Here is a 25170-nt window from a genome sequence, read left to right on the forward strand (position 1 = left end):
CAAAATATTCTTATACAAAATGTTTAATATTACAAAATTTTTTGCTCAAAACTAAAGAATTAATTAGTTTTATGATTAGGGATGCAGCAATTAAATATTCCAGCATAATTTTGACCATAATATGTATGTTTGGGAATCAGGAATTATGCTAGCATTTTGAGGTGATTATAAAAGTAGGAAAATCTGCAGGTTGCATCCGTTAAAATGATCATGATACTCTAATAGCAGTCAGAAACTAATGGAACAGTCACTGAATAATTTAAGCAGTCACATTGAAATGAAAATAATACTCTAATTCAACCAGCTAATAATTCAAGACTATTTGAAGCTTAAACAACAATGAAAATGGTCTGATACACAATAAACTGGCATTATTAGCCAATTATGGTGGCATAATATTTGGAATTATGGGCAATTCAGAATAGGTGATTTTTTGATCACTGCTCAAAAGCATAATGCTCAATTTCATAACATCCTCATGCCTATAGCTGATTATAATATTAATTAAAAGAGGATGGAACCACCACTGGCCATGGCATAGTATACACACTCCCAGATTCCAAAATTCTACCCATGATACAACAGCTAGTATGATTATGTATTATAGAGCATTAGCCACTTCATACATGTATTTTTGTGTGCTTAGAAAATACACGACAATATTGCAAATTATACACTGAGAGTTTCAATAAAATAATTATTAACTGATCAGATTATTACTCCTGTATACTTTGTGATTTGAATACTGTACATGTACTAATAGTAGGAGGACAGGTGTTAATAATAGCTTTAAACTATAGAAAGAATACAGTATAGTTATTGTATTCAAACTTTACTTCTTCCATGTTGAAATTACTCCTTGTTTCGTTGATATTTTCAGCTTCAATCTTCAAATTCTCATTGTCCTCTAGTGTCTCAGGAAGGTGCAGCTCATTGATACTGTTATTATTATACATACTCTTCATTATTATCATTGCTGACTCTTCATCTAATGTATCATCACCACTTAGATACAGTTTCTTTAATGTCTTGTTATTAGTAATGGCTTCAGCAATTGCTATGGCTCCATCTCTACTTATAGGATTGCCATTAATTCCTAGTACCTCCATTGTGGTGTTGTGTGTTAAACTGTTTGCAATTGCTATAGCTCCTCTGTCTCTAATATCATTGTCACCAATCTCTAATGATTTCAGTGTGTTTTTTTTTTTGATCCCATCTGCGAGTATTACAGCGCCATCATCACCAAGGTCATTGTTACTGATGTACAATTCCTCCAAACAAGTCATCATATCAGATATTGCTGGTGCTTCCAGTGATGTTAAGCCATTTCTACTAATGTCTAATTGTTTGACAGTGGTGGTGTTGATAACTGCATGACAGATGTCACCTACTCTAGTAATATTATTACACCATAATGACAAAGTGTGTGGCTGAAGGTAAGTGATAAGGTCACTAATGAGAGGTGATGATGCTACAGTGAGGTCATTAACACTTAGAAATATTTCTTCTATTTTTAGTTCATTTGCTTTATCTCCACAAAGATACTGGTGTAATATGTTGATACCATGGTCTCCAATGTAACAGTTCCTAAGGTTTAGTTTATCCAATTTTTTTTGTGTTCTTGATAGGAAGAATCCTAGAGATGTCACTTCCACTGGAATGAGGTATTGATGCATGAAGTTAATCACACTTCTACCTGTTTGATTGTTATCGACTGATTTGGACAAAATGTCACACGTTGTGTCATCTTGGGCCTCCTGAAAACATTGGAACAAATAGAGAACCTTTCTTGTATCCTTCATGATGTCTTGTGAGATAGTTACAGCTGATCCTATTGGAATTTTATCATGTATTACACCAGGTGTGGTTGAAGGTAGTAGATGTGTTGAGTTTGTTGATAGATACTTCTTAAAAGAACTAGACTGTCCTTTGGTTATCCCACAAAAGAAAATCCACATGTTGGACAGGCGGACAACCTTGTCTTGTTTAAATATAAATGGCAGCTTATTGTTATCAACAAGAAATGATTCCACTAGAAGTGGGTACACCTTATCATCTGGTAAGGTTGCTACATATTTAGCAGCAAAATATTCTTGTATTCCCAAGTGTAGGAAGTTCAATGAGTTAGTTGTAATACCAATTTCATTTGAACAATAACACTGAACAGATTGTAGTAGTCCATAACAAGTGGGATCGTTCCTGCACATTTCAGGTAAGTCATTCACTGTAAATATTATTTTATCTTCTTCAAGAGCATCAAATGCAACCTTCTCCAGTTGTTGTAGTGCTTGTTGAACTGGCTGTGGTAAGTCTTCCATTTTGTTGATTGGCTTATCTCCAACAATTTTTCCTGTCCTCTTAAGATGGCGACACACTGTGTGCAGGATAAAGTTTGCAAACATTTCAGTTGTAGTTGGTGGTAGGGATCCTAGTAGACACAGGAATACTATGATAGCCATGTTTAATGGGACGTAACATATTGCATCGATATTAGGGTATTGTTGAAAATGTTTTGTTAATGTTTGGAGTTTGTCAGGAGAGCCCTTCAAAGCTTCGCTGACATACTGCTCTTTGCTTGATTTTTCAAATCCAAGAACTTCTATTCGTTTGTGTACATGTTGATGTAGACAACCTGAAGCAGATGGTCTTGATGTTACAACTACTCTAGCATTAGGTAGAGTGTCCCCTTCAATAAGTTCCTGAAAGAATGATGAGTGTCGTAATTCATTACTGAGTTCATCAAATCCATCAATGATGAAGGTAATTCCAGTTCCACTGGTGATTTGCAAGTAGCTCAAAACAGGTTGTATAAAATGTGAAGGTATTGTATATTTCACAAGCTCTTCTATACTAGTAATTTTCTGTATATTGGGGTCCCTTAACATCAGTAAGAGTACTAGTTTATCTGAAGTGAGCAGTTTATTGTTAGCCCACTGTAAACAGATCTCTTTAGCTAGTGTTGTCTTACCAATTCCAGGATGACCCTCTATTAGGATACTCATGGGACATTGATCATCTGAAGTGATGGGAGTGAATATTTGATGGATATTGTCCAGTTTAATTGATGATGTTAGTTCAAGTATTTTGTGTATTTCCCCCTTAATACGTATCCTAGCTGCTTTGGTGGTATCTTCTTTAACTTGTAACTGTTTAATTTTCTGATGTACTAGAGCTAAGCTTGTGAAGGATTCAGCATGAAATGGAGGCCATGGGTCTTTTTCTGTTGAAGATTTCACTAATCCTTTACGTCGGTACCTTGCCTTTACATTATCAGTAGCTTGTTGTAACTGACCATCACCTATAGGACATGTACACAAACACACAACACTGTAAACCACATAATATAATGTAGTAACAATGCATTGTAGTCACATATTTACCTTGTTATAATGACCATGTCTTGTTGGTCCCAAATATGTACATCTAAGGTGCAATTAATGACCTCATTTATATAGCCACCTCATTATAGAGTCTGTGTTTACATGTATGACTAACTGGTCTTGCACTAATACAAATCGGAGATTATAGAAATGTCCTTTTGGTAAGTTTCACATACTACTCAGTTGCAGATACAAGAATGGGGTCCCCCCTCCAAAAAAATGCAATCAAAGAAGATCGAAATACTTTAATATAACAGTCAGTCAAATACTCTAATCGAACAGTCACTACATACAACAATCCTCCACAGTTAATGAGTATGAAAATTTACATCTGCAACACCATCCCATGGGCACAGGCTAGGGATATTTTTGTAAATAAAGTGCACATGAGTTTTGCATGCTAAATTAGGTTCATAACTGAACTACTCATGACTGTCACTGATCCTTTCTCAATTCAGAAAAGCATAATTTGGTTTAGCCATAAAACTGCTCTACATATATCAAAATTTCATTCTAGAAACATATTATACCTTTAGCTTCTGAAGGACTATGCCCCACCCCACTCCATATGTTACAACCCTCCCGTATGTATACATCATACCTGATTCAATGCTGACATATCTCTTTCTTGTTTTAGCTCCTTTACCCTTCTTGGACTTTGTTCTCTTCTTTCCTCTCTCAGTCTCTACTAGCTCATCAGTTAAGTCATCAGATGATGATCGGTTAACTGGTGTAAACAATATAATGGATCATGGTACGTAGGTAACTACTAGATACAAATTTTGAAAAAATTCAAATGTCCTTGGTCAGAATTTATTGATATGGTTGGCTGAATATCAGGGGCGAATCCAGAGTTTGGAAAGAGGGGGGGCACCTTGCTGAAAAAAGTTGAAGAGCAAAAAAAGAAAAAAAAGGTCACAACAATAATAGCTAGTTATCCTTTACCAAATATATTATATCATGTAAGTTATGTAAAATAAAATCCTATTTATAGCTTCATAAGTAAGCTGCATTGCCTCATGAACATTGTGACTGCTTTATTAGAGTAATTGACTGCTCTATTAGAGTATCTCGATCTTGTATGCAATTTCTTGAAGGGGGGGGGGGGGGGCATTTGCCCCAAATGCCCCCTTCCTGGATCTGCCATTGAGTATGTACTAAAATTCTTACTTGTGTACATGCAATAGATTTCTTAAAAGGACCAAATTATTTTTCAAGTATGGAGGAACTTGTAACTTAGAATTACTGTATAATGAGGTATTTTAGAAGAAGTGTTAAATTTCAAATTATTTGAAGAGTTGTGGTTCTACAAAAATTTAACGCTTTGAAAAAATAATGCTAATTATGCACAATTGGTTTAAACTGTTACATCAGGTATGTTGGGATGCTACCTTAGGCAAATTTTAATATGTCTATTTGATACCAGTTTTTGGAAAGAACAATTTTGCCAATTTTTTGAAAGCACTAAATTGGCTAAGTTTGGAAATTGTAATCAGAAAACCTGCCAATTTTGGAAAATATTTTTGCCAGATTTGGAAACACACAAAGCAAATATGGCATCCTCAAAGCCTTGCCACTACCAGCAAATTACTTACTTTGCTTTTAAAGCATAGCATGGTAGATTTAATTGTGGATATCGATTCCAGTTTTTGATTTAGTTTTTATATAAATGGGTTAGGAATCTACTGTAGTGATGTGCTTATTCGTTAGTAGAATTAGGACATTCGCTAGTAGGAATAGGACATTTGTGACCGGATCTGTGAAAAAGGGACATAATCGCACAAGCCTATATTTACAATATAAAGCATTCAATACATTGGGTGAAATACTTGCGTATTATTGAAAAATTTTGCAAATTTTTTTAACCTCTCTTTTAGTGAAGGAAGAAACTAACAATAAAAAACTGGATATCATCTTATTAGCCTGCTCAAGAGGAGTTTGAAAATCTTTGTTTCATTGCAGTAGACCCAAGGACACGTAAGTTATGAACGTTTGTTTATGTCATGTCGAAGCGATCGTGCGCAGTCGATTTTTCTTCATGAATTTCTCCTTTGTATGCAGTGAAGAAGGGCGAGTAAAGGAAAACCTTACCCAGTAATTTATTCCTTTGTTCATGGCGAACACGATGGTGAAAAGTTTAGCTCTGTACCTCGATCCATTGGTAAGTTACAACCGTTTTTGTAAGCGTCTGTAATTTATTCTCCCTATACTTGCTGTACAAATTGATTTTTCTGTTGTTGCTACTTTGTAGGGCTGTAACTCCCAGAGTGTTTGGTATATGAAGCTGAAATTTTGCCAGTGGGTACACTTGACTAAATAGATTATAAATATTCAATAAACAGGAATTCGGAAAAAATGCGATTATGTCCTGTTTTCGCAGATCCGGTCACATTTGCTGGAAATTCACTAGTAGGGTTAGTTAGGGTTAAGGGTAGATGTAATAACCTGTGAAATGAGATAAAACTAAAAGCATCTTGATATAAATTATTGCCAATAATGGAAACTTAAACCCATAATCGAAAGTTCTGTGGCACACTAAATAACTGTACACTTAATATTCTCAAAACTGGCAAGGTTTGAAGGATGCCACATTTGGCTACTAAAGGGAGAGTTGTTAAACTTAGCAACAATTGAAGTAGCCAGTGGGAATCCTCAAGTTGCCAAATTGGTGTAACTTCTAATGGTTGGTACCAATTCTGGCTATAACCTAGAACTTGCCAATTATGGAAATCACTTGATTCCATAAATTGCCACCAGGGGCGTAGCTAGCCAGAAGGTGATGGAGGGGCAGGCATGCCCCCACGAAACGCTCAAAATCATTCATGATTGCTAATGACCCAATGGTGGGCTAGCCAACATACGGTGTTGTATTATTACAGCTCACACAACTAGCTACGTAACTACTTCAGTATTGACTGCTTATCTTTTATCAATGATTCATTCGTCGAGCATCATCGCACGTGCCACAACTGTACTTCAACAAATTCATCCAGTCCGGTAGAGCTATATTCATTTGTTAATATTTTAGTGCTAATACAAGTTACTTTACGTTTGCCACAGCTTGTGTTGCAGTCCTAGCACACTGCTGAAAGGATGACATGTTCACTCACTTCACTCGGCGAAATTCAAATGCCACGTATTGCATGAAATCCCATCGGTCTTTCTTGCTAGCAGAACTTGTAAGCTTGTGACTGATCCAGGCCTGTAGCCAGGGGGTTCTGAAGAACCGCCCTCTTGGAATAGGCCAACTACACTGGCAGCACTGCCTTACAAAGATCTAGTGTGATCGACTCGAGAAAATAAACTAGGTACATTTAACACTTTATGACCTCATAGGCAGTAGGTTCTTAGCGTCATCTGGTTTCCTTTGTCACTTGTGAGTTGTGACTCCTGCCGCGGCAAGGTCCTTTGAGCGGGTCACTCTTTAGATTCGAAATGCTCTATCACGTGAGTAATCTAGGCTAAATGTAGAAGTGTGTCTCTAATATTTTCGTTCGGTGGATTCACGAGCGAGTTGATGTTGTGTGTGCGCATTCGCTGGCAACCCCTGGTGGTACCGCGTAGTAACGCACATAATTTATAGTAATTTGCGTGTCAGTTTAATATTGGTAAGCTTGTGACGGAGGTTTAAAAAAAAAACCACTACGGTGATGGGGGGGCAAATGCTCCCCCCCTTGGCTACGCCTCTGATTGCCACAAATGGCAACTTTTAGGCATATTAAAAGTTGTCAATGGTGGCTCTGAAACATACCTCGTTATGTAGCAAAGCCTGGATCTTAGAATTGGTGTACACTATATGCTACACGTGAACTAGTGCTACACAATTGTGTAGCTGTTGAACTATGATTGCATTGGAGTAGCATTGTATTTTCAAGCAAATTGCTATTAGGAAACTGGACTCTTGGACTGAAGCTACTCAAGATTTCCCTCTGTACATGGACATGTGCAACAATTCGCCCTATCATTGTTCCAGCCTTGTCTACAAAACAAATTCCTCTGGTGTAGTGGTCCATATTACATTGCAGACATGGTATCTCCTTATCATTTGTATCATTACATATGGTCATTATCTCACAAACAAAGAAATGGCGCCACGCGCCCCAGCTATCAATTATCGTCTGAAAAGTCGATAATTTACTTGGTTAAACTCACACTGCCAAAATAGGTGCTACACACAATGTTTGATAACCTACGAAATTAATTTTACCAGCCACCCTTCCCCTTCAAAAAACAACAACATATTGTATGGTATAAGGAAAAAACTGCCTTTTGTAAATGAAGATAGATTATTGTTTGACACACAGTGTAAATTTAATGGTAATTTCATGTACTACAATAATATCTAAACATTTCTGTTTTACACAAAAGAGTTGTTGTGATATGGAGTAATAAATGCCAATCGCTAAATTTAGCGTATTGCTAAATTTAGTCACCTTAAGGTGTACCATTGAAATCACCTGAGTCTAGTTTACTGTTGTGGACTAAAGCATGATGGAGATATGGTAGGACAACGAACCTTGCGATAATTGAAGGGAACGCTTGGAAATACCCACGATATAGTTGTCACGATACTTCAATACCCATCCTTTCAACAAGGCCAATCTGCTCATGTGATTGCTAAAAACAATTGGCGGATAAAACTGATATTCACCAAAATTTTTTATCACCAAAGTTTTTTACTATACAATACGTATCTGAAAAGTGGTCCAGCCAATGCCGGACTGTGGCTCCAGCCTTGCATGCTTAGTACTACAACCATAGATTCTATTATGTGTGGTACAGTAATACTGTCTATATTATAGTAATGTTGTCAATGAGTAGAAAATTTGGAGTGTAAAAACTCAGCCGGGCCTGCTCAGTCTGAATTTTTGAGCATTTTTTACTGAGGCAGCTGCCTCGGTTACCTCAATGGTAACTACACCACTGTATACATATTGAGACAGTGAAACCTGTTAAGTACAGATCCACTTAGTGTACGGCTTTAACACTAAAAGGCCATGAACTGTGTTTTGTCAGGAGCTCATCGAGTCCATAGGACGAGGGAGCATGTAACTCCGCATACTTACACCGTAAACAGCAAAATTCAAACATGGCGGACATTTCTTAACATAGTATATTCCTTATATAGTAAAAGTTGTATCGTAGGGTAAAGAATTACATAATAATCATGCCACAAATATGCAGCGCCTGGATTAATTCGTGAAAGAAAGAGATGGCAGGCAAGGAAGGAAACGTCGAGGAAAGGGCTTAACTATAACGGAGTGAAAGAGTGACAAGATGTTTTGGAGATTACTAGGAAACATTCTTGCCTACCGCGTAATGTCACAGTAAGTGGGCTGGCCGTATCAGTCCACGGCATCAGCACAGAGTATCTGCAGTAAATACTGAAGGAATCGAGTTTCATCGCTCACTGCTGGAGCAAGAAGACTACAGTATTGTGCCAATAGTAATGGGTTTAGCGAGCATGCGCGGTATGTGTTTATCCTTATACGGTTACTGTTTAAATTACTATTACTAAATTGTAACGCCATGTTTGAATTTCGCCGTTTACAGAGTTACACGCTCCCTTGTCCTACGGACTCGATAAACTCCTGGTTTTGTACTATCACTAAAATGAAGAGGTTGTGATTGAGTTAAATATGAATAACTCACCATGATCACTACTACAAGATGATGGTAGATGGTCCAGTGAAGATCTGATGTCATTAGCTAACTTCTTCAAGATATCATTATCACCGTCCTCCATTATTAACAGTAATGTCTTGAATGATGTAAGATCATTATTCTTCACAGATGGTTCAATAACTTTGTCTAATAACATCATTGCTTTGTCTGCTGAAGTTTGGTGTGCTTGTATAGTTGACTTGAGATTACCTGGTAGGAGCCTCTTAGTATACAATTTTGCTATGAACTTGGCATCATTCATTGGCAAGTCAATTAATGACTCATAATAGTCTTGGAACACTTGCAGGGCTGACATTTTAACAACCTGAAAAGTCAAAGTATATCATACAGTATGATAGTACTGTATACAAAGGTTTGGGGGTATAGCCCATGAAAACAACATCACCCAAAAACCAGCCTTGCTTTTCCCTATGACAATGAAGCAGTATTGGTTAGGTAAACCTAAAAGCCCAAACAAGCTTTCAGATCAACCCAAAATGCTTTCAACAACTTGCAATTGATAATTAATTATTAAATGAAATTTACTACTGACTGACTGACTGACTGATGCCTTCAGACAAGTGTAACTCAATAGTGGCTAAAGCTATGGGCTTGATTTTTTCACTGTTTGACATCGCTTCAGCCAGACACATGCCTTTTAGCATATCACAATACATATAATGCATTCTGCATGGACTTACCGGTGTCCTCCTTTGTGTCCCATTCATGTTTACTAACAGTAAAAGATGTCAATTTGGCAGTAGCGCATGATGGCTTCTCTTCGTAATAGAAATCAACTGTATTTTTCAGAGTGGCTACTTTGATTGCAGAGGTGTTTTTCAAATAACTCTTGATTTGTAACGCTGTGTAATGGGTTGATCATAGCTGACAATGAAGCATAATGGTACTTCACATTTTAGATGATAATTGATAGCTGGGGTGTGCGGTTCTATTTCTTTCTTTGTGTGGGTTCACCAGTCACAATAATTTTATTTTACAAAAAAGGTAAAGAAACAGGTACACAAAAATTGGAATTTTCAACTAGAGTAGGGACCGTAGCACATCGATAAAAAGTACTGAAACAAGCTGGAGTAGTGCATGATATTAAATCACAGTAAATCCCTACTGTGCATTTCCATTATGGTAACTTGGAATATGACATTTCTTTGTGATTTAATATCGTGTACTACTCCAGTTTTTTTTTTCTGTACTTTTCATTGATTTGCTATGGTCCTTATTCTAGTTGAAAATTTTGAATATTTTGTGTACTTATAAGCAAGACTCCATAATAAGATAGTACTGTATGCTAGGAGTAGGCGTGGCCCACAAAATAACATCATCCAAAACCAGCTTCAATTTCCCTGATGACGATGAGGCAGTATTGGTTAGGTAAACCAAACAAGCTTTCAGATCAACCCGAAATGCTTTCAGCAAGTTGCTATGGAATTTAAAAAAAAAATTATTTTACAAATTTACTACTGACTGACTGACTGCCTGACTGACTGATGATGCCTTCAGACAAGCGTAACTTGACAATGGCTAAGGCTACAGGCTTGATCTTTTCACTGTTCGATGTCACTTCAGCACAAGAGGTGCCTTTTGGCATACTGCAGTACGTACAATGCATTCTTCATGGGCTTAACAGTCTCCTCCTTTGTGTCCCATTAATCTTTGCTAACAGCAAAAAGTGTCGATTTGGTGGTAGCACGTGATGGCTTCCCTTCGTAATGGGAATCATCCATATTTTTCATAGTGGCTATTTTGATTGCAGAGGTGCTTTTCAAACAGTTCTTGATTTGAAATGCTGCGTAATGGGTTAAACATAACTGACAAAAAAGCATCATGGATACTTTACTTTTCAGACGCTCTACAGTAGTTGGGGTGTGCGGCACCATTTCAGATGCGGTGTGCATGGGTTCACCAGTCATAACAAGTATTTACAAAAAGTTAGCATACAAGTACATAAAAATTTTTGGAATTTTCAACTAGAGTAGGGGCCATAGTACATCGATAAAATGTACTGAAACAAGTTGGAGTAGTATATCATACAGTACGGTAGTACTGTATTGTAGGCATCATGCAGTTTTGGGCTTTCTTGTCCACACTAAAACCAGCCTCAAATTTCCTTCATAACAGTTTGGCAGTGTTGGTTAAGCACAGCCAAGCCCAAAATTACCTTCAGAGGGACTCCAAACTAGTCCAACAAGTTTCTATGGAATTTAAAAAGTTTTCTTTTTAACAGAATTTTATTCTGACTAACTAACTGATGCCTTTAGCCAAGCATAACTCAACAATAGGTAAGGCTACGGGCTTGATTTTTCACTGTTCAACATCACTTTGTCCCGAGATGCACTGTGAAAAAGGTGGGATATAATATGGTATTTCCAGTGGCTTATTGAATACAAATAAGCCTTAATATAAATCCTGTATTATACTCATGTTATACTTTAGTATAATGCATACTATACTATTGCATGTATGGTTTCAGTTTATTTACCACAATACTTGAAATAGCTTATATATATCTGATATAATGCCCACACTATATCATCGCATATATGGCTTCAGTATGTTTAACACATTAACTAAAGCGCCTTATGTGGGATTGTTAGTATAATACAGGTTATACCAAGCTTTTTTGTATTCAATAAGCCACTGGAAATACCATCTTATATCCCTCTTTTTTCACAGTGACGTGCCTTTTCGCCAACCACCGTATGTACAATGCACGTATCATGGACTTACCTTTGTCCTCCTTTGTGTTCCAGTTCTTTTCACTGACAACGCAAGGTGTCAATTTGCGATAGCACGATATGGCTTCCCTATGGCTGTGTCATGCTTTTCACCCCACCTTTTCCATAGCAACTGGATTCATTGTAAAGAAGTTTCTTGTACTGTTCTTCGTTTGTAATGCTGTGTAACAAGCAAAGCATAGCTACGCACAAAGGAAGCTTAATAGCCACCTCACTTTTCAGTGCGTAAATGATTATTAGGGGACACGTTTAGATGCAAAATTAATTTTTATGGAATGCTTGGAGCCATTCTTTCTTTCAATGTGGTACATGTGGACATGTGGATTCAGTAGTCATAATTGTTTTATTTAAAAAAGTAAACAAACAAGTAGAAGGAAAAATTAGGAATTTTAAGCTGGATTAGGGATCAGAGAACAAAAAAAAGGGAAACAAGGGAACAGCTGAAAGTTGTGAAACAAGGGATGTTGCCTATACCTGCAGGTATACTAGTGAACATCTAATCCCTACTCTTCAGTCTATAACCATGACTGAATTAGGGATTACATGTCCACTAGTATATCTGCAGGTATAGGCAACATCCCTTGTTTCACAACTTAGCTGTTTCCTTGTTTCCCTGTTTTTTGTTCTCTGATCCCTAATCCAGCTTAAAATTCCTAATTTTACCTTCTACTTGTGATATTACATCACAGTAAAACAATAAGAAGTGTTATATCCCTACTGTGCATTTCCATTATGGTATCTTGAGCACAGTAGGGATATAACATTTCTTATTGTTTTACTGTGATTTAACATCATACACTACGTACTCCAGCTTGTTTCGGTGATGCGCTATGGTCCCTACTCTAGTTGAAAATTCCAATTTTTTTGTGTACTTGTAATATACACACAGGCTCCTTCAGTATTAAATAAATTGATTTGGTTTTAAAATAAAAACATTGTTTTTTCAGTAGTACCTGGTATCATATGGGATGGTATGACTATATTAGGAATCATGGATCCAAAATGCTTCCAATAAGTTGCTACAAAATTTTAAAATATATATTTAGTGGAATTTTCTGCTGACTGACTTACTGGATTGATTGCAGAGATGCTTAAATTCTTGTTAAACAGGTTGGAATTAAAGATCCCATTGCGTTTACGTTGGGTTCACTTATTGCATTCTTTAAGGGGTGCGCATTCCATTTACATTATATTCTAAGTGGAGCATTATAGTGTTGTATTTGTTTAAACACATGGGAGCTTTTTGATTGCTGCTGTAGGAGTAATGGCCTCTTCACTTTCAGTAATTGATAGTTGGGGTACACGTTCAGACAAGATATTGATCATTCTTTTGATGTGGTATGGGTGGGTTTACTAAATTGGTTATAATTATGTTTCAAAAAGTAAACAAATAAGTACAAGGGAATTTGGGGATCATTGTAAAAAAAGTAGGAAGGTTGCCTACGCCAGCAGATATACTAGTGGACATTTATCTATATAATAGTAATGATTGAATTAGGGATTAAATATGCCTACTAGTACATCTGCAGGTGTAAGAGACCTCCCTTGTTTCCAGGGGGCATCAGAGTAGGTGCGACCAGTGAGACCAGAGCCTCACCACTTTTGGCTGAAATTTAAAAATAACTTGCAAGCTTGATGAAGCTAAAACTAAAGGTAGTGAACATGGAATACTTAGCATATATTTAATGGCAACAATTGACAGAAGCAATACTTATCTAACCCTGCTTTTGACTAAAAACAGCTTCATGTAGACTTTGCCCGTATTAAGTGCCTCTAAAATAATTATCGGTATGTTTAGATTTGGCTATGTGTCTACTTTGGAAACACTCCTTACAGTTTATCTCTAATTAACAAACTCAAATGGTACGATTTAAATGTTAAACAGGTACTTTTGATCACTGACCCGTTTTATCATTGAACACTTGTCAGACCAGCTAGTCAACTAGCTAGCACCTTTCACACAGTATTCCAGCCCAAAACTTCCTCCAGGTAACATCTCAGAGTTAGCAGTTTCAAAATGTTCCTGAAGGGCATGCTTCCCAGGGTCTCCCCTAGACTAAGCCTTAATTACCACTTTTACTTTTACCCTGACGCCACTGCTTGTTTCAGTATGTTTTATTTCTACAACCTGTAATCTTGATTTTCCTTACATAGTTGTACACATGTATATACTGAAAATATACACAGAAAATCTAAATGGATGAAAACCCCACAGAGAATTCTTTAAATGATTTAGTGTTCTAGTAACCTTACCTACAGAGATTTTGCAGTAATCTGACCATGACAATACAGAGTTGATGGTTCAGACTAGAGATTTTCAAGATACGAAGAATCCATTGAACAAGTAGGAAAGTTTGACGGAGTTGCACTTTTTTTTAGAAACCAACAGAGCCTCAGATTAAGACAAAGTTGCCAGTGAACAGTCCACAGATGGATACTATCTGCAACTGATCACAATCACTTATTAATTTACCTCTTTATACAGGGTTACATCGTCAGCAAAAACTTTCAACAGTAAATATTAAATATACAATAAAAATAGTAATGGGACAGAATCCTGGCCCTGGGGGTACACTATATAGCTGACAGTTAACTACTAAGAATGTGAACGACCCTCTGAAAACATCCTGTCAGGGAAGAGCAAAGCCACTTAAGAAGTATAACAGTGGTGACATAGTAATTAATATTAATGTGTGTATATAAAATAATTAGAGTATTATGTGTACCTGACTGTAATTGCTTTAATAAGAATAGACCATGTGACGGGTTTGCTAGAGGAATACTTTGAGATTAACCCCTCAAAGTCTCAATGGAGGTCCTACTAAGATAGACACAGGACCTGCTGTCGAACCAGGCATGTCCAGAAATTCTTCAGCATCGCAGAATCTATGAATGAATTGCAAGATGCCTTCACGTTGGAGCAGGAGAATAGTGAACATGAATGGGTGCCTGAGGGCCCCATCTAGCCTTTGAATTCAAAATGTGTGATGAAACAGCTACAACAAATTGCTGGATCACTAGAATTGTTGACAAATGGAACTGCCACAGTGACAAGGCAACTTATTGAGGGGAAGCTTGTGAAGATGAGGAGAGACAGCCGAGGAATGCTCAGGGTCATTGTGCAAGACTCAAGTTTTAATTTTATGAAAATGGTGTAATCTGTACTATAAAAACTACGTGAGCAAATAACTCACATGAGTTAACTGGTTGACACGAAAGAGGATGGGCCCCCAGTAGAATTGTGCATGCAATACACTGCATGATACGGATGGTGAGCTAAACACTTTGAAGAAAACTCTTCACACATGAGCATGAGCTCCAAGAAATTTGTAAGGTGTCCTTGACAATACGATGAGGAATCAGCAACTAGCGGGTGAGCTAATGGAATCAAAGGCTGCATTATAATTAGAGTAAGAGAAGAAAAAAGTGAAAAAGATTTGGCAGCAGAAATGTGAAATGTAGCTGTCAAATGAAGACATACTAGATGAAATGTAGATAGCAAGGCTATAGGCACGACTACTCAACTGTATCTTGCCTTCTGGCTCCCCACCATTGTTTAAGAACTATGATCGTTCACTGCCAGCCTCCAGAGATGCTGACCACAGAATGGATAAGTTCAACATAACTGCCCCATTGTCAAAACAAGGCCCTTCCAGTTAATTCATTTAGTGCAGAGGGATTGGAGGAGCATTGGGAAAAGTGGTGACCACATTTGAGAAAACGGCTGATTGGAATAGTTGGAATGATTCAGAGTGGCAACTACAATTGGCCAGCCACTTGAGAGGCAAGGCTAGGCAAGAATTCTACCTGCTCACATCTGATGAAAAATCAACATTCAATGAAGCAAAGAACGCAATGAGAAGTGGGTTGAAAGTTGGCAGCAAAACCTTAGCTGCCCAGGACTTTAGGCAAGCAATGCAGGGTGCCCAAGAATTGATGTCAGACTATGTGTTAAGGCTTGAATATTAAGAAGTACTTATGGTAGGGATATTATGAAAGTGGAGACAAAATATGCTCTTCTTTATACAGGGCTAACATAAGGCCTTCAGTATGTCTTGATGAGGGCACCTGCATGCAGTTTTAGGGGCATGGGAGTACAAGGAGCTCAGTGTTGTGGCCAAGAATGAGTAGTGCCGCTTAAACAAGAGACAACAATACCTTAGGGACAGCAAATCAGAGGCAACAGACATTTCATATAGAATACCATAAAAGTTTGGGCGTGCTTCCACAGTCGTGTCTCCAGGCAAGAGTGGGAATGCCAGTGGTCAAGACTACTAGTATATAGTCGCAGTGTAATTCAGAAGAGATGTTACATTTGTAATAGTGCCAACCACCTGGCTTACCAATGTTGGGCTCCTAGAATGGACAGTACAGGCAAGTCATAAAATCAGCCTATGCCTAGTAGCTAAGCACAGGGGAGTAGGAAGCAATCTTGGATTGGTCAGCCAACTAAACTTTCTCACAGATTGTAGTGGTATACCACATCCTTAGATTGCCTGTTATATGGTTTTTATACAGTGTATATAGTTCAGCAACTGACTGTTCTATTAGAGTGTCTGACTGCTCTATTAGAGTATATCTATCTTATTATGGCAAGTATTGGTCAGGCAATTGCCGGGTCTGCCGGACCTACTCTGACACTCCTGTAGGCACCCAGTGGAAACAGTTGAATCGAACTGACCTTTTACTCTCTGACCATGAGGATGATGCAGTCTACCAGGTCAGAATTACTGACCGAGGCACAGAATGTTAAAGTGGAAATTCATGGCATACCAGCATAATGAACCTCAAACATAATCACTGAAAGTTGTCCAGAGTGTACAATTGCCACAGGGACAGGGAGGCATTACAAATCACCATTACACCCATTACCTGTAAGCAGACTATTTCACATTGTTGGTACAGACTTGATGGAGCTTCCCAAGACTCAGAAGGGCAACAGGTATGTTCTTGTACATATTACAAGACCATCTGACAAAGCATATTTCCTCTCTGGTCAGAGAACAGAACTTGTCTTAGTGAATAAAGTTGCTTCCTTATATGGAGTTCCTGAGGCTCTACTCACTAACAGGGGAACCAACTTGCTGTCACATTTGATGAGGGATCACTGAGGATTACCAAACTGAAAACTATCACTCTCACCTGTATCACCCATGGCATGGTTGAAAGGTTCGACCTCACACTAAAGGCTACATTGTGCAAACATGCATCCAGGTTTGGGAACCAATGGATTAGATACCTACCTAATGTACTGTGGGCATATAGGAATATGCTGCATGAAAGTACAGAGAAAAGCCTTCCTTCCTGCTGTTTGGCTGGGATCTCAGGACACCCACACAGGCAGCATTCCCGCATGGAACCCTCCCAGTTGGTTCCTAGCAGTGTCGAGAGGAGGTGATGTTGTTTCCTTCAGGACGTCAGTTAGCTGCTTAGTTAATCAAGAAAGCAAGTAGAAAGCACAGAAAGGTTACAAGGAAGTACGTATATGACAGGAAGAGAAACCAAATTGATTATCAGATGGGGGATTAGGTGTTCATAAATTTACTGCCAAAGAGACAGGTCAGAATCGCAAGCTTTTTATCCCTGGCATGGACCATACCATATCCTATGCAGAAAGAAGTAATTGCATCAAACATTTATTTTCCCAAGAAGCTCAGATCCAAGTGCATCAGCAACGTGTAACCAGATGCCCCCCCCCCCCCAAAACTAGTTGCAGGGTATTGTTGGTATGGACCTAAGAAGCACAGCAATGGGAAGGTTCACAGTGGATTGAGACACTGACAAGGGAAGAGGATGACTGCTCAGCTATGTAAATTCCAATTGTCTATATGGACAGAGATGATCGTGAAGAGGTTGAACCTACTAAGGAATTGGTGGAAAATATTTATGATTATAAGGAACCTGAGGATGAGACATGCAGGGATGAGAACAACTGAGGCCACTGGGATAGGCATAGTGAGACCAAGGGACCCTCATTACCAATGCCCCTATTCATTGAGAAAGAAAATAACCACTCTCAAGAAGTAGCAGCAATCTTGGGACGAACTTTAAAGAAGGGGAGGAGTGATGTAACAATGGTGATCTAATAATTAATTGTAAGTAGAATGCTAGAAATAATTAGAATATAATTGTATCACGTATACCTTAGTGTAAGTGCTTTAATAAAAATAGGCCGAGTGGCGGGTTTGCTACAGAATACTTTGAGATTGACCCCTTAAAGTCAACAACCTCTCATGAGGCAGAGTCAAATGCCTTTGCAAAGTCCAGGAAAAGGCAATGAACAGAAATCCAAACTGACAGGTTGGTAGTTTGTTGGTAACTTTTCGTTACCTTTCTTTAATACAGACACAACCATGGGGATGTGAATTTGTTAATTGGGTATCATATCATGTCTAAGGTAGCACGGTGCTGAATTTTCTTCAACATATCTATATCCTTAGCATAATATGGACTCCAAGCCTAGTCAATATGTGGTCGGATGTACGTTTTATAAAGGATGTTAAATGAATCTATTGTAATATGCTGAAATGATCGTTTGATAGTAGCAAGACTTTGCCTCCAGGCATTGAAAACTCGGGTACAAGGTCGAAGTTATCCAGACTCCAAGACCTTTCTCACAGTCTGTGGTGGTAAGACTATGGCCATAACTGAAATGAATTTCCGCAATAATGGAGGGTCTAGCAATGGGATATTACGAAGTGCATCCCACAATGGTAGTAGTCTCGCGCAGCAAGACTACCTTTTCTTTTATATTGCCCTACCAATACGAGAAAAAGTGGGCGGGTCTGGCTGCAAGACTACAAAGGTAGGAGGATCAATTTGTAAAAGTTGGTTTTCAGATTGTGTACCACCATTAACACAACAAAACAAGCTTACTTTAATACTATATCCAGTGTATCGGCAGCCTGGTGATGACTTCCAGTGTTGGGCTTTATATAGAGTAATAAAATATGTTAGTTTTGATTGTGGGTTTGGAACTTTAATTATTGGTGGGTATTAGCGGTCATATCTGCTTCTAGTGTTACGCTAGAAGCCTATCTGTCCTTGGGGATTGGAGAACTCCCCTCGGACTGGATGGCTCAAGTGTGGTCGGATAATTTCTGCGAAACTGTACCGCTATCTGGGGAAGACGGAGGTGATTTCTTCAACGAATAAAACTGGAGAACAGTCGTATCCGCTACTGCCAAATGGCTACATGAGTCAGAAGGAAAAGGTAAAACACTTGTAATGCACCCATAATAGTACATAGTGTATTTTGTTAGGTCAATTGTATACTGTTTTGGCTGAGGGTGGCATCGCGTTAGTCTCGCGTGGCCAGATCCTTTCCGCACAGCCGCTTATCGATTGGAAATTATAAGTGCCGCGCTACAAGGGTCTGGAATAGTTCGTGAACATGAAATTTTTTGACATGTTATTGGTGACAATTGATTGACTGGGTAACACCTAAAATACAAAGGTACAAAATGCAACTTGTTTTCCCTTGAATCTTTAGTCTGTTCTGACCGGAAAATCTGCTTAAACCTTTCACCTACTTTCCTTTACCTCGAGATGAACTGAGGTTGTTTGTCTTTATTCAACCATACTTGTTGAAGATTCAATAGTAGGTAGAAGGCAAAACCCACACGGGTCGATAGTCGTCATCCACAGAGGCCTTCTTCAGCTCGTTCTTCAGTAATCAGACTACTTTGGCAATTGAGGGATCACGTGAGCCAATTTACACTCCCCGACCACTGGGGATTGTAGATCTTTTTTAATACGTGAACTGTTCCAGACCCTTGTAGTGCGGCGCTTATAATTTCAAATCGATAAGCGGCTGCGCGGAAAGGGTCTGGCCACGCGAGACTAGCATCGCGTACAAATCAGTTATTGCCTCGGTTATTGCAGTGATCTTCAGTGTGGTGGATAAGATGAAGTAGGTAAGCGTGACTGTACCTCAAGATGATATTAAACTACAACAGTAGTTCAAATGTGTATTTCGTGTCTATGTACATGTGGTTACACATTTAATACTACACATGATAACACTGAACCGATGTCTTGTAGATTTTTAATGATACATGTTTAGCAACACTGGTTGCTAACCTGTACCTGTTGTTACTACAGATTCCAGGTATGTGAGTGTTGTGGGAATACACTTGATCATGTTTAATTAGTAGGTAGCGGAGAGTTTAAGGTGTTTCACCCAATGGTGTTCCAGAGAGTTATTGAGTCACTACACTTGAACCCTGAATATGAGAAGAGTAAGTGTGTTACTGTAACCATGACAACTGTTGTATCTAATAACAGTATTGTGTTTATCCATGTATTAGATATTGCCCAACAACAACAACGTAAGAAGCAACAGGAGCAGTCAAAGAAGACAACGAAAGGGAAGAGAAAGTGACAAGCTGCAGCAGCAACATTACTTGTAGAAGAGGAAAGCATGGACAGTGAGGAACTATCTCAGAATCAGAGTACAACAAAAGACTTGAGTCTTTCAGAACAAGAACAAGTACATGTCCATAAACTGACTGTGGAAGCAGCTAAGGTGAAATGATATGAGTATATGTGTTTGTGGGGGGAGGGGAGCATAGTGAAGTGGCTAGAGCATCAGCCTGGTAAATGAAAGGTTCTGGATTCAATCCCCAGTTATGTCCAGTTACATTATCATTATTTCCTGGAGCAATCCAGTCTATCCCCAGCTGTTTAAATGGACCTGTTGTCATCTGGGGAATCCACCCACCCAGCTGTAATATCAATGGTTACCTGGTTGTAACCAAGAAAGGAAATGCTATTTCTCCATGTCTCACAATGAATGAAGGTCCAAATCAGGTGGGACTTACAGTTTTGCCTCTGGGATATGCTACAGTATACTGTTTACCAATCCTGCCCCAAGACAATTTGCCAGTGGTGACTCATAACACCTGAGTGTGTGTGCGTGTGCATAGAGAGAAAGTGGATGCACATCCTTGACAGATCACTCTGCAGTCGCTAAGTTCTGCTTCGACAATTAAGTATCTGATGATCGAGGTTCTATTGTAGTTGAACAGTGTCACAGGGGCTTCCCTAAAGAGTGGTAGAGCAGTGCAGCATTGCTCTACTTTACTTAATTTTTTTTGTTGTGGTAAAAGGAATGATATATAATTAACAAATTAACTTTGATTTTACAAATTGACAGTTTTACTGCTCTACTTTATTTGCTGGGGAAAGTCCTGAGTGTCTGTAACAAATTTAGTTGAGTCACATTAATTATGAGCATGTGTTAGTCACATGAGAAATGTTCTTCATCAGTGCATGTTACGTGTCCTCAGGCATTAGGCACCGGACTATTATGCCCGAAATTTTACTTACTATGCTTTTGAGCATTGCTCAGAAATTAAGCCTATTATGCTCAAAATTATGCTCTAGAAGTGACTGTTTTATTAGAGTATATCAGCCTTTCCTGACTGCTCTATTAGAGTAAGTGACTGCTCTATTAGAGTAAGTGACTGCTCTATTAGAGTATCTCGATCTTATTTCTGCAAAGTGTGAATAACCAACAAAGAAACGGTTTAATAAGTTGTATTACGTGTTTTTTGATTATAAAATGCACTAATAATACTATTGGCAGTGAATATTTGCTTTCTTTCAGGAGCGCGTATTGCGCATTTAATTAATTTTTCAAACATTGTCCCTATTATGCTGGCATTATGCTTGATGCTTTTGGTCACCTATTATGCTTTAAATTATGCCGGCATAATCGGCCGGTGCCTATCAGGCATTGATGTTGTGTTTGGAGAAGGTGTCAATGAGAGATGAGGAGTTGTCACAACAGCAGGCAGTCAGTGTACTGGTTAAGATGATAGCTTGTGATATGTGCCCTGAGGCTGATATGGACTTCATTAGTGTAATAGTCACCAAGACTGTAAGTTAGAGTTAAATCACCACCGCGCGTTTGTATGGAAAATACAGTACGAGGTGTGTGTTGAGAGGTTAATACAGTGCGAGGCGAAGCCAAGTGCCGTATTTGCCTCGAGTCACCCCCCGAGTATTGTATTTTTCGTACACACAAGCAAGGTGGTGCTTTAAGTGTTATATTGTACTTCCTGGTCATCTGGCTCAGAGCGATTTTCTCTAGTACTCAAACCGCTGTGATTTTCGGTGATCAGGATATCAGTAAGTATTCATATAATCTATTTCTAGTCGTAGAACAAACTATTGGGATTAGTTTGGCTAGTTTTAGCGATTTACAATGTCACACACCTGATCAATCATGCTATCTTAGTGGAGTCGTGTTTAAAAAGCTTCATGGTCGGACGATCAATAAGTGCTTATACAATCTATTCCTAGCCGTAGAATGAACTCGTAGGATTGGTTTGGCTGGTTTTAGTGATTTACAGTATGTTGTTTACATAACATTCCTTATATGAATTCTCCACATAACTGTACTGTATTTACCCAATTAGCTGCTGTATGACTCATACAGTACAGTTATGCAGTTGATCAGTACTGTGTGGACAATGCGATACGCGGCATCACTTTGATCCTCCCACGCAAAGTACAATATGTAGATGTATACCATTGTGTGTTTGGTACTGAGCATATGTATAGTCCTGTATCTATAAAAGCATAGCTACCATATGTTTATTGGGCTAGCTACTGTCATGCATACTCATGTACAATATGTAGCTTTTTCCATTTTAGTAATGAGAACCGACTGTCATTGTTGGGATGGAGGTGTTTACATGTACTGTGTCAACCTTTCCATGGTGATAGGGAAAGACTGATTGCTGAGGTTAGTGGGGTACATACATGTACACTCAATACATATATACACATAGTCAAAGTACATGAGTGAACACACAAAATATAATTATGTATTCTTACAATGTATGATATCAAACATTAATTGTTGAAGGTGTTCAGACAGCTACTGCCTGTGATATTTATGTTGACTGATGAGAGCAGTAAAGTTGGTCCTGGTGTTATCCCACCAGCTCTGGCTACTGGTGCCCACCAAGCTGTGAGGTTTGTTGGGTAAGGTTGTCTGTATGTGTGTGTATGTTACAGTATGGGGTGGGGGCTAGACCAAGTACATATGGCAGTGTTCTCTGAAAAGTAATGTGGTTGTATTTCACTACCTACATATCTAGCTACATCGTTCGACAAGGGAAGGAACATGCTCACCAACCAATGAGAGGTCTTGTACAACATGTTTGCTTCAACACCTCTGATAAGGCAGAATACAGGAATAGACTAGCTAAGGTAATTGTATTTGTGTGTCTGAATGTGTGTGTAGTGTGTGTCATGCATGTGTGTGTGTGTACATTGTATCTGCTAGATGTAACCGATATCCTGATCTCAGTCTTGTATGTACTGTGTACATAATTGTATTCCACAGGATTCTGTAGTGTATTACACTACACACTAACATGTGTATGTCTACATGTGTTATGTCCTTACTGTAGTTGACCACTTTACTACTGGGCTATGTGTGTGAGGACTCCTTGTATACATCCATGTTACACTGGCTGTACAAGTTCTCCAGAAACACCAAGGTGAATGGGTACTATATATGCAGGCAGTAAATATGCACATGTACTCTATATTACACCAATTGTCTTGTTGTCGTATACTGAGTATATGCACGTGTGCACACACACACACACACACACACACACACACACACACACACACACACACACACACACACACACACACACACACGCACACGCACACGCACAAACAAACACATTTTATCAACACTAGTAACACTACCACAAGTATCACATGTACACATTTGTTATCCTGTATACTATTTTACAACTTCTGTGTGAACATGTTGTACTGCAGGTCTTCTTCAGATTATTTGCCCTGGATGTTATCAGTCAATTGATATCTGAGCAAGACACACAATCTTTCCAAACAGTTTTCAGGGAACCAAGTGACTAAAGGATTACATATGACACATATATGAGTGTGTTGTGTGAGTCCACATAGCCAAGTAGCTAGAACACCAGCCTGATTTTCAAAATGTTCCAGGTTTTATATGCCTGGTCAGGGCTCAACCCAGAATACTAACCTAGAGGGGGCAAAGTAAGTTGCTTTGGATTCTAGGGGGGTCTGGGGGCATGCTCCCCCAGGAAAATTTTGAAAATTTAGGTGTAAATATACTCAAGTTTGGTGAAATTTTACTGTGATGTTGACCATTTGATTATACAACTTTGGGATCAATTAAACCTTTCCATTTCTCAAGGCTTTAGGTATAAACCTAGGGGGGGCAATAGCTAACCCAGCCCCCCCTAGATTAACTCCTGCTGGTTACCCCCATGCAGTTGCTGTTGTTATCTTAAGCAAGAAACTTTACTCACATCTATCCTGCTGTTTAAATGGGTACCTGGTGTTAACCTGGGAAGTAAATACCAACTGTCAATGTTTCACAGAATGGGTAAAGGGACTTTGGTGCCCATACCTTCACCGGTGAGATATGGTACGGCCTCCTGCGGGTTGCTAGTCCTCCCCTTGCCTATGCTAACTACAACACCTGAGTAGCACACAGGCATCCCAGTACTGATTCACTGGGTAGGCATGACCATGCTAGCATGGTAGACAAATTCTTTGCTTTGTGCGTACGTACGTGCGTACATGCATACAAGTGTATGCGTGCATACATGCATGCGGGTTTGTGCTATTCGTTATTTATTCTCTATCTACAGGTGAGGAACTGACTGGAGATCAGTTATATTTTCTCACTTACCAGTTTCTCTTGAGGATGGTACTGTCAAGATGTTCTGACTGATCTGCAGTGTAAGCAACTAAATGTGTTGTGTGTGGTGTGCTATTACTGTATGTTCCTACGATACGTTACAAGTGGAATTTAAAATAATTTCCCTGAAAGAGTGTATGTACATATGTTATTAGGTCAACAGTACATTAATGCTGACCTACATGTATATGAATAGTTGGTACTTTTTCCGATGGTGACTGTTGCAATTTGTATGTAGTTTGGTGTTCCATTATCTTCTGTTAGGGTTCGTGCTAGAGCGCTCACATCATTGTCTTCTGCTGCTGGCTCTACTGATAATGTGGAGTTGATTGGAGTTGTGAAGGAATTGGTACTACCAAGAAGTGCCAATTTTGAGCAACAAACACCTGAAGATGACAAGGGTGTGTGTGTGTGTGTGTGTGTGTGTGTGTGTGTGTGTGTGTGTGTGTGTACAGGTGTGTGTACAGGTGTGTGTACAGGTGTGTGTGTACAGTTGTGTGTGTGTGTATGTACAGTTGTGTGTGTGTGTATGTACAGGCGTGTGTGTGTGTGTACAGGTGTGTGTGTGTGTGTGTTTACAGGTGTGTGTGTGTGTGTAAAGGTGTGTGTGTGTGTGTGTGTGTGTGTGTGTGTGTGTGTACAGGTGTGT

The 25170-nt window shown here is 38.8% G+C and overlaps 2 protein-coding genes across 11 annotated transcripts; one reads left to right on the plus strand and one right to left on the minus strand.

Moving 5' to 3' along the window:
* Positions 1-577: 577 nt before the first annotated feature.
* LOC136254297 (protein NLRC3-like) lies at positions 578-18756 on the minus strand. The gene is made up of 4 exons (XM_066046964.1): positions 18674-18756; positions 9033-9369; positions 3982-4107; positions 578-3298 (listed from the first exon to the last, which is right to left on the minus strand). The coding sequence occupies exons 2-4, from the start codon at positions 9358-9360 to the stop codon at positions 795-797; spliced, it is 2958 nt and encodes a 985-aa protein (XP_065903036.1). The 5' UTR covers positions 9361-9369; positions 18674-18756; the 3' UTR covers positions 578-794.
* Positions 18756-24922, plus strand: LOC136254302 (condensin-2 complex subunit D3-L-like). 10 transcript variants are annotated; one of them, XM_066046971.1, is made up of 12 exons: positions 18756-19010; positions 19060-19713; positions 19841-19907; positions 19951-20037; positions 20107-20324; positions 21408-21680; positions 22460-22550; positions 22674-22792; positions 22909-23020; positions 23224-23313; positions 23609-24562; positions 24786-24922. In XM_066046971.1, exons 8-11 carry the CDS (start codon positions 22704-22706, stop codon positions 23705-23707), a joined length of 390 nt encoding a protein of 129 aa, XP_065903043.1. In that variant the 5' UTR covers positions 18756-19010; positions 19060-19713; positions 19841-19907; positions 19951-20037; positions 20107-20324; positions 21408-21680; positions 22460-22550; positions 22674-22703; the 3' UTR covers positions 23708-24562; positions 24786-24922. The 10 variants fall into 10 exon arrangements, with proteins under 10 accessions (XP_065903043.1, XP_065903046.1, XP_065903047.1 ...); XM_066046974.1 differs by having other exon boundaries at positions 21534-21680; XM_066046975.1 differs by lacking the exon at positions 21408-21680 and adding an exon at positions 22222-22313.
* Positions 24923-25170: the final 248 nt, after the last annotated feature.

This window comes from Dysidea avara, chromosome 4 (assembly GCF_963678975.1).
Source record: "Dysidea avara chromosome 4, odDysAvar1.4, whole genome shotgun sequence".
Classification (NCBI taxonomy): Eukaryota; Metazoa; Porifera; class Demospongiae; order Dictyoceratida; family Dysideidae; genus Dysidea; species Dysidea avara.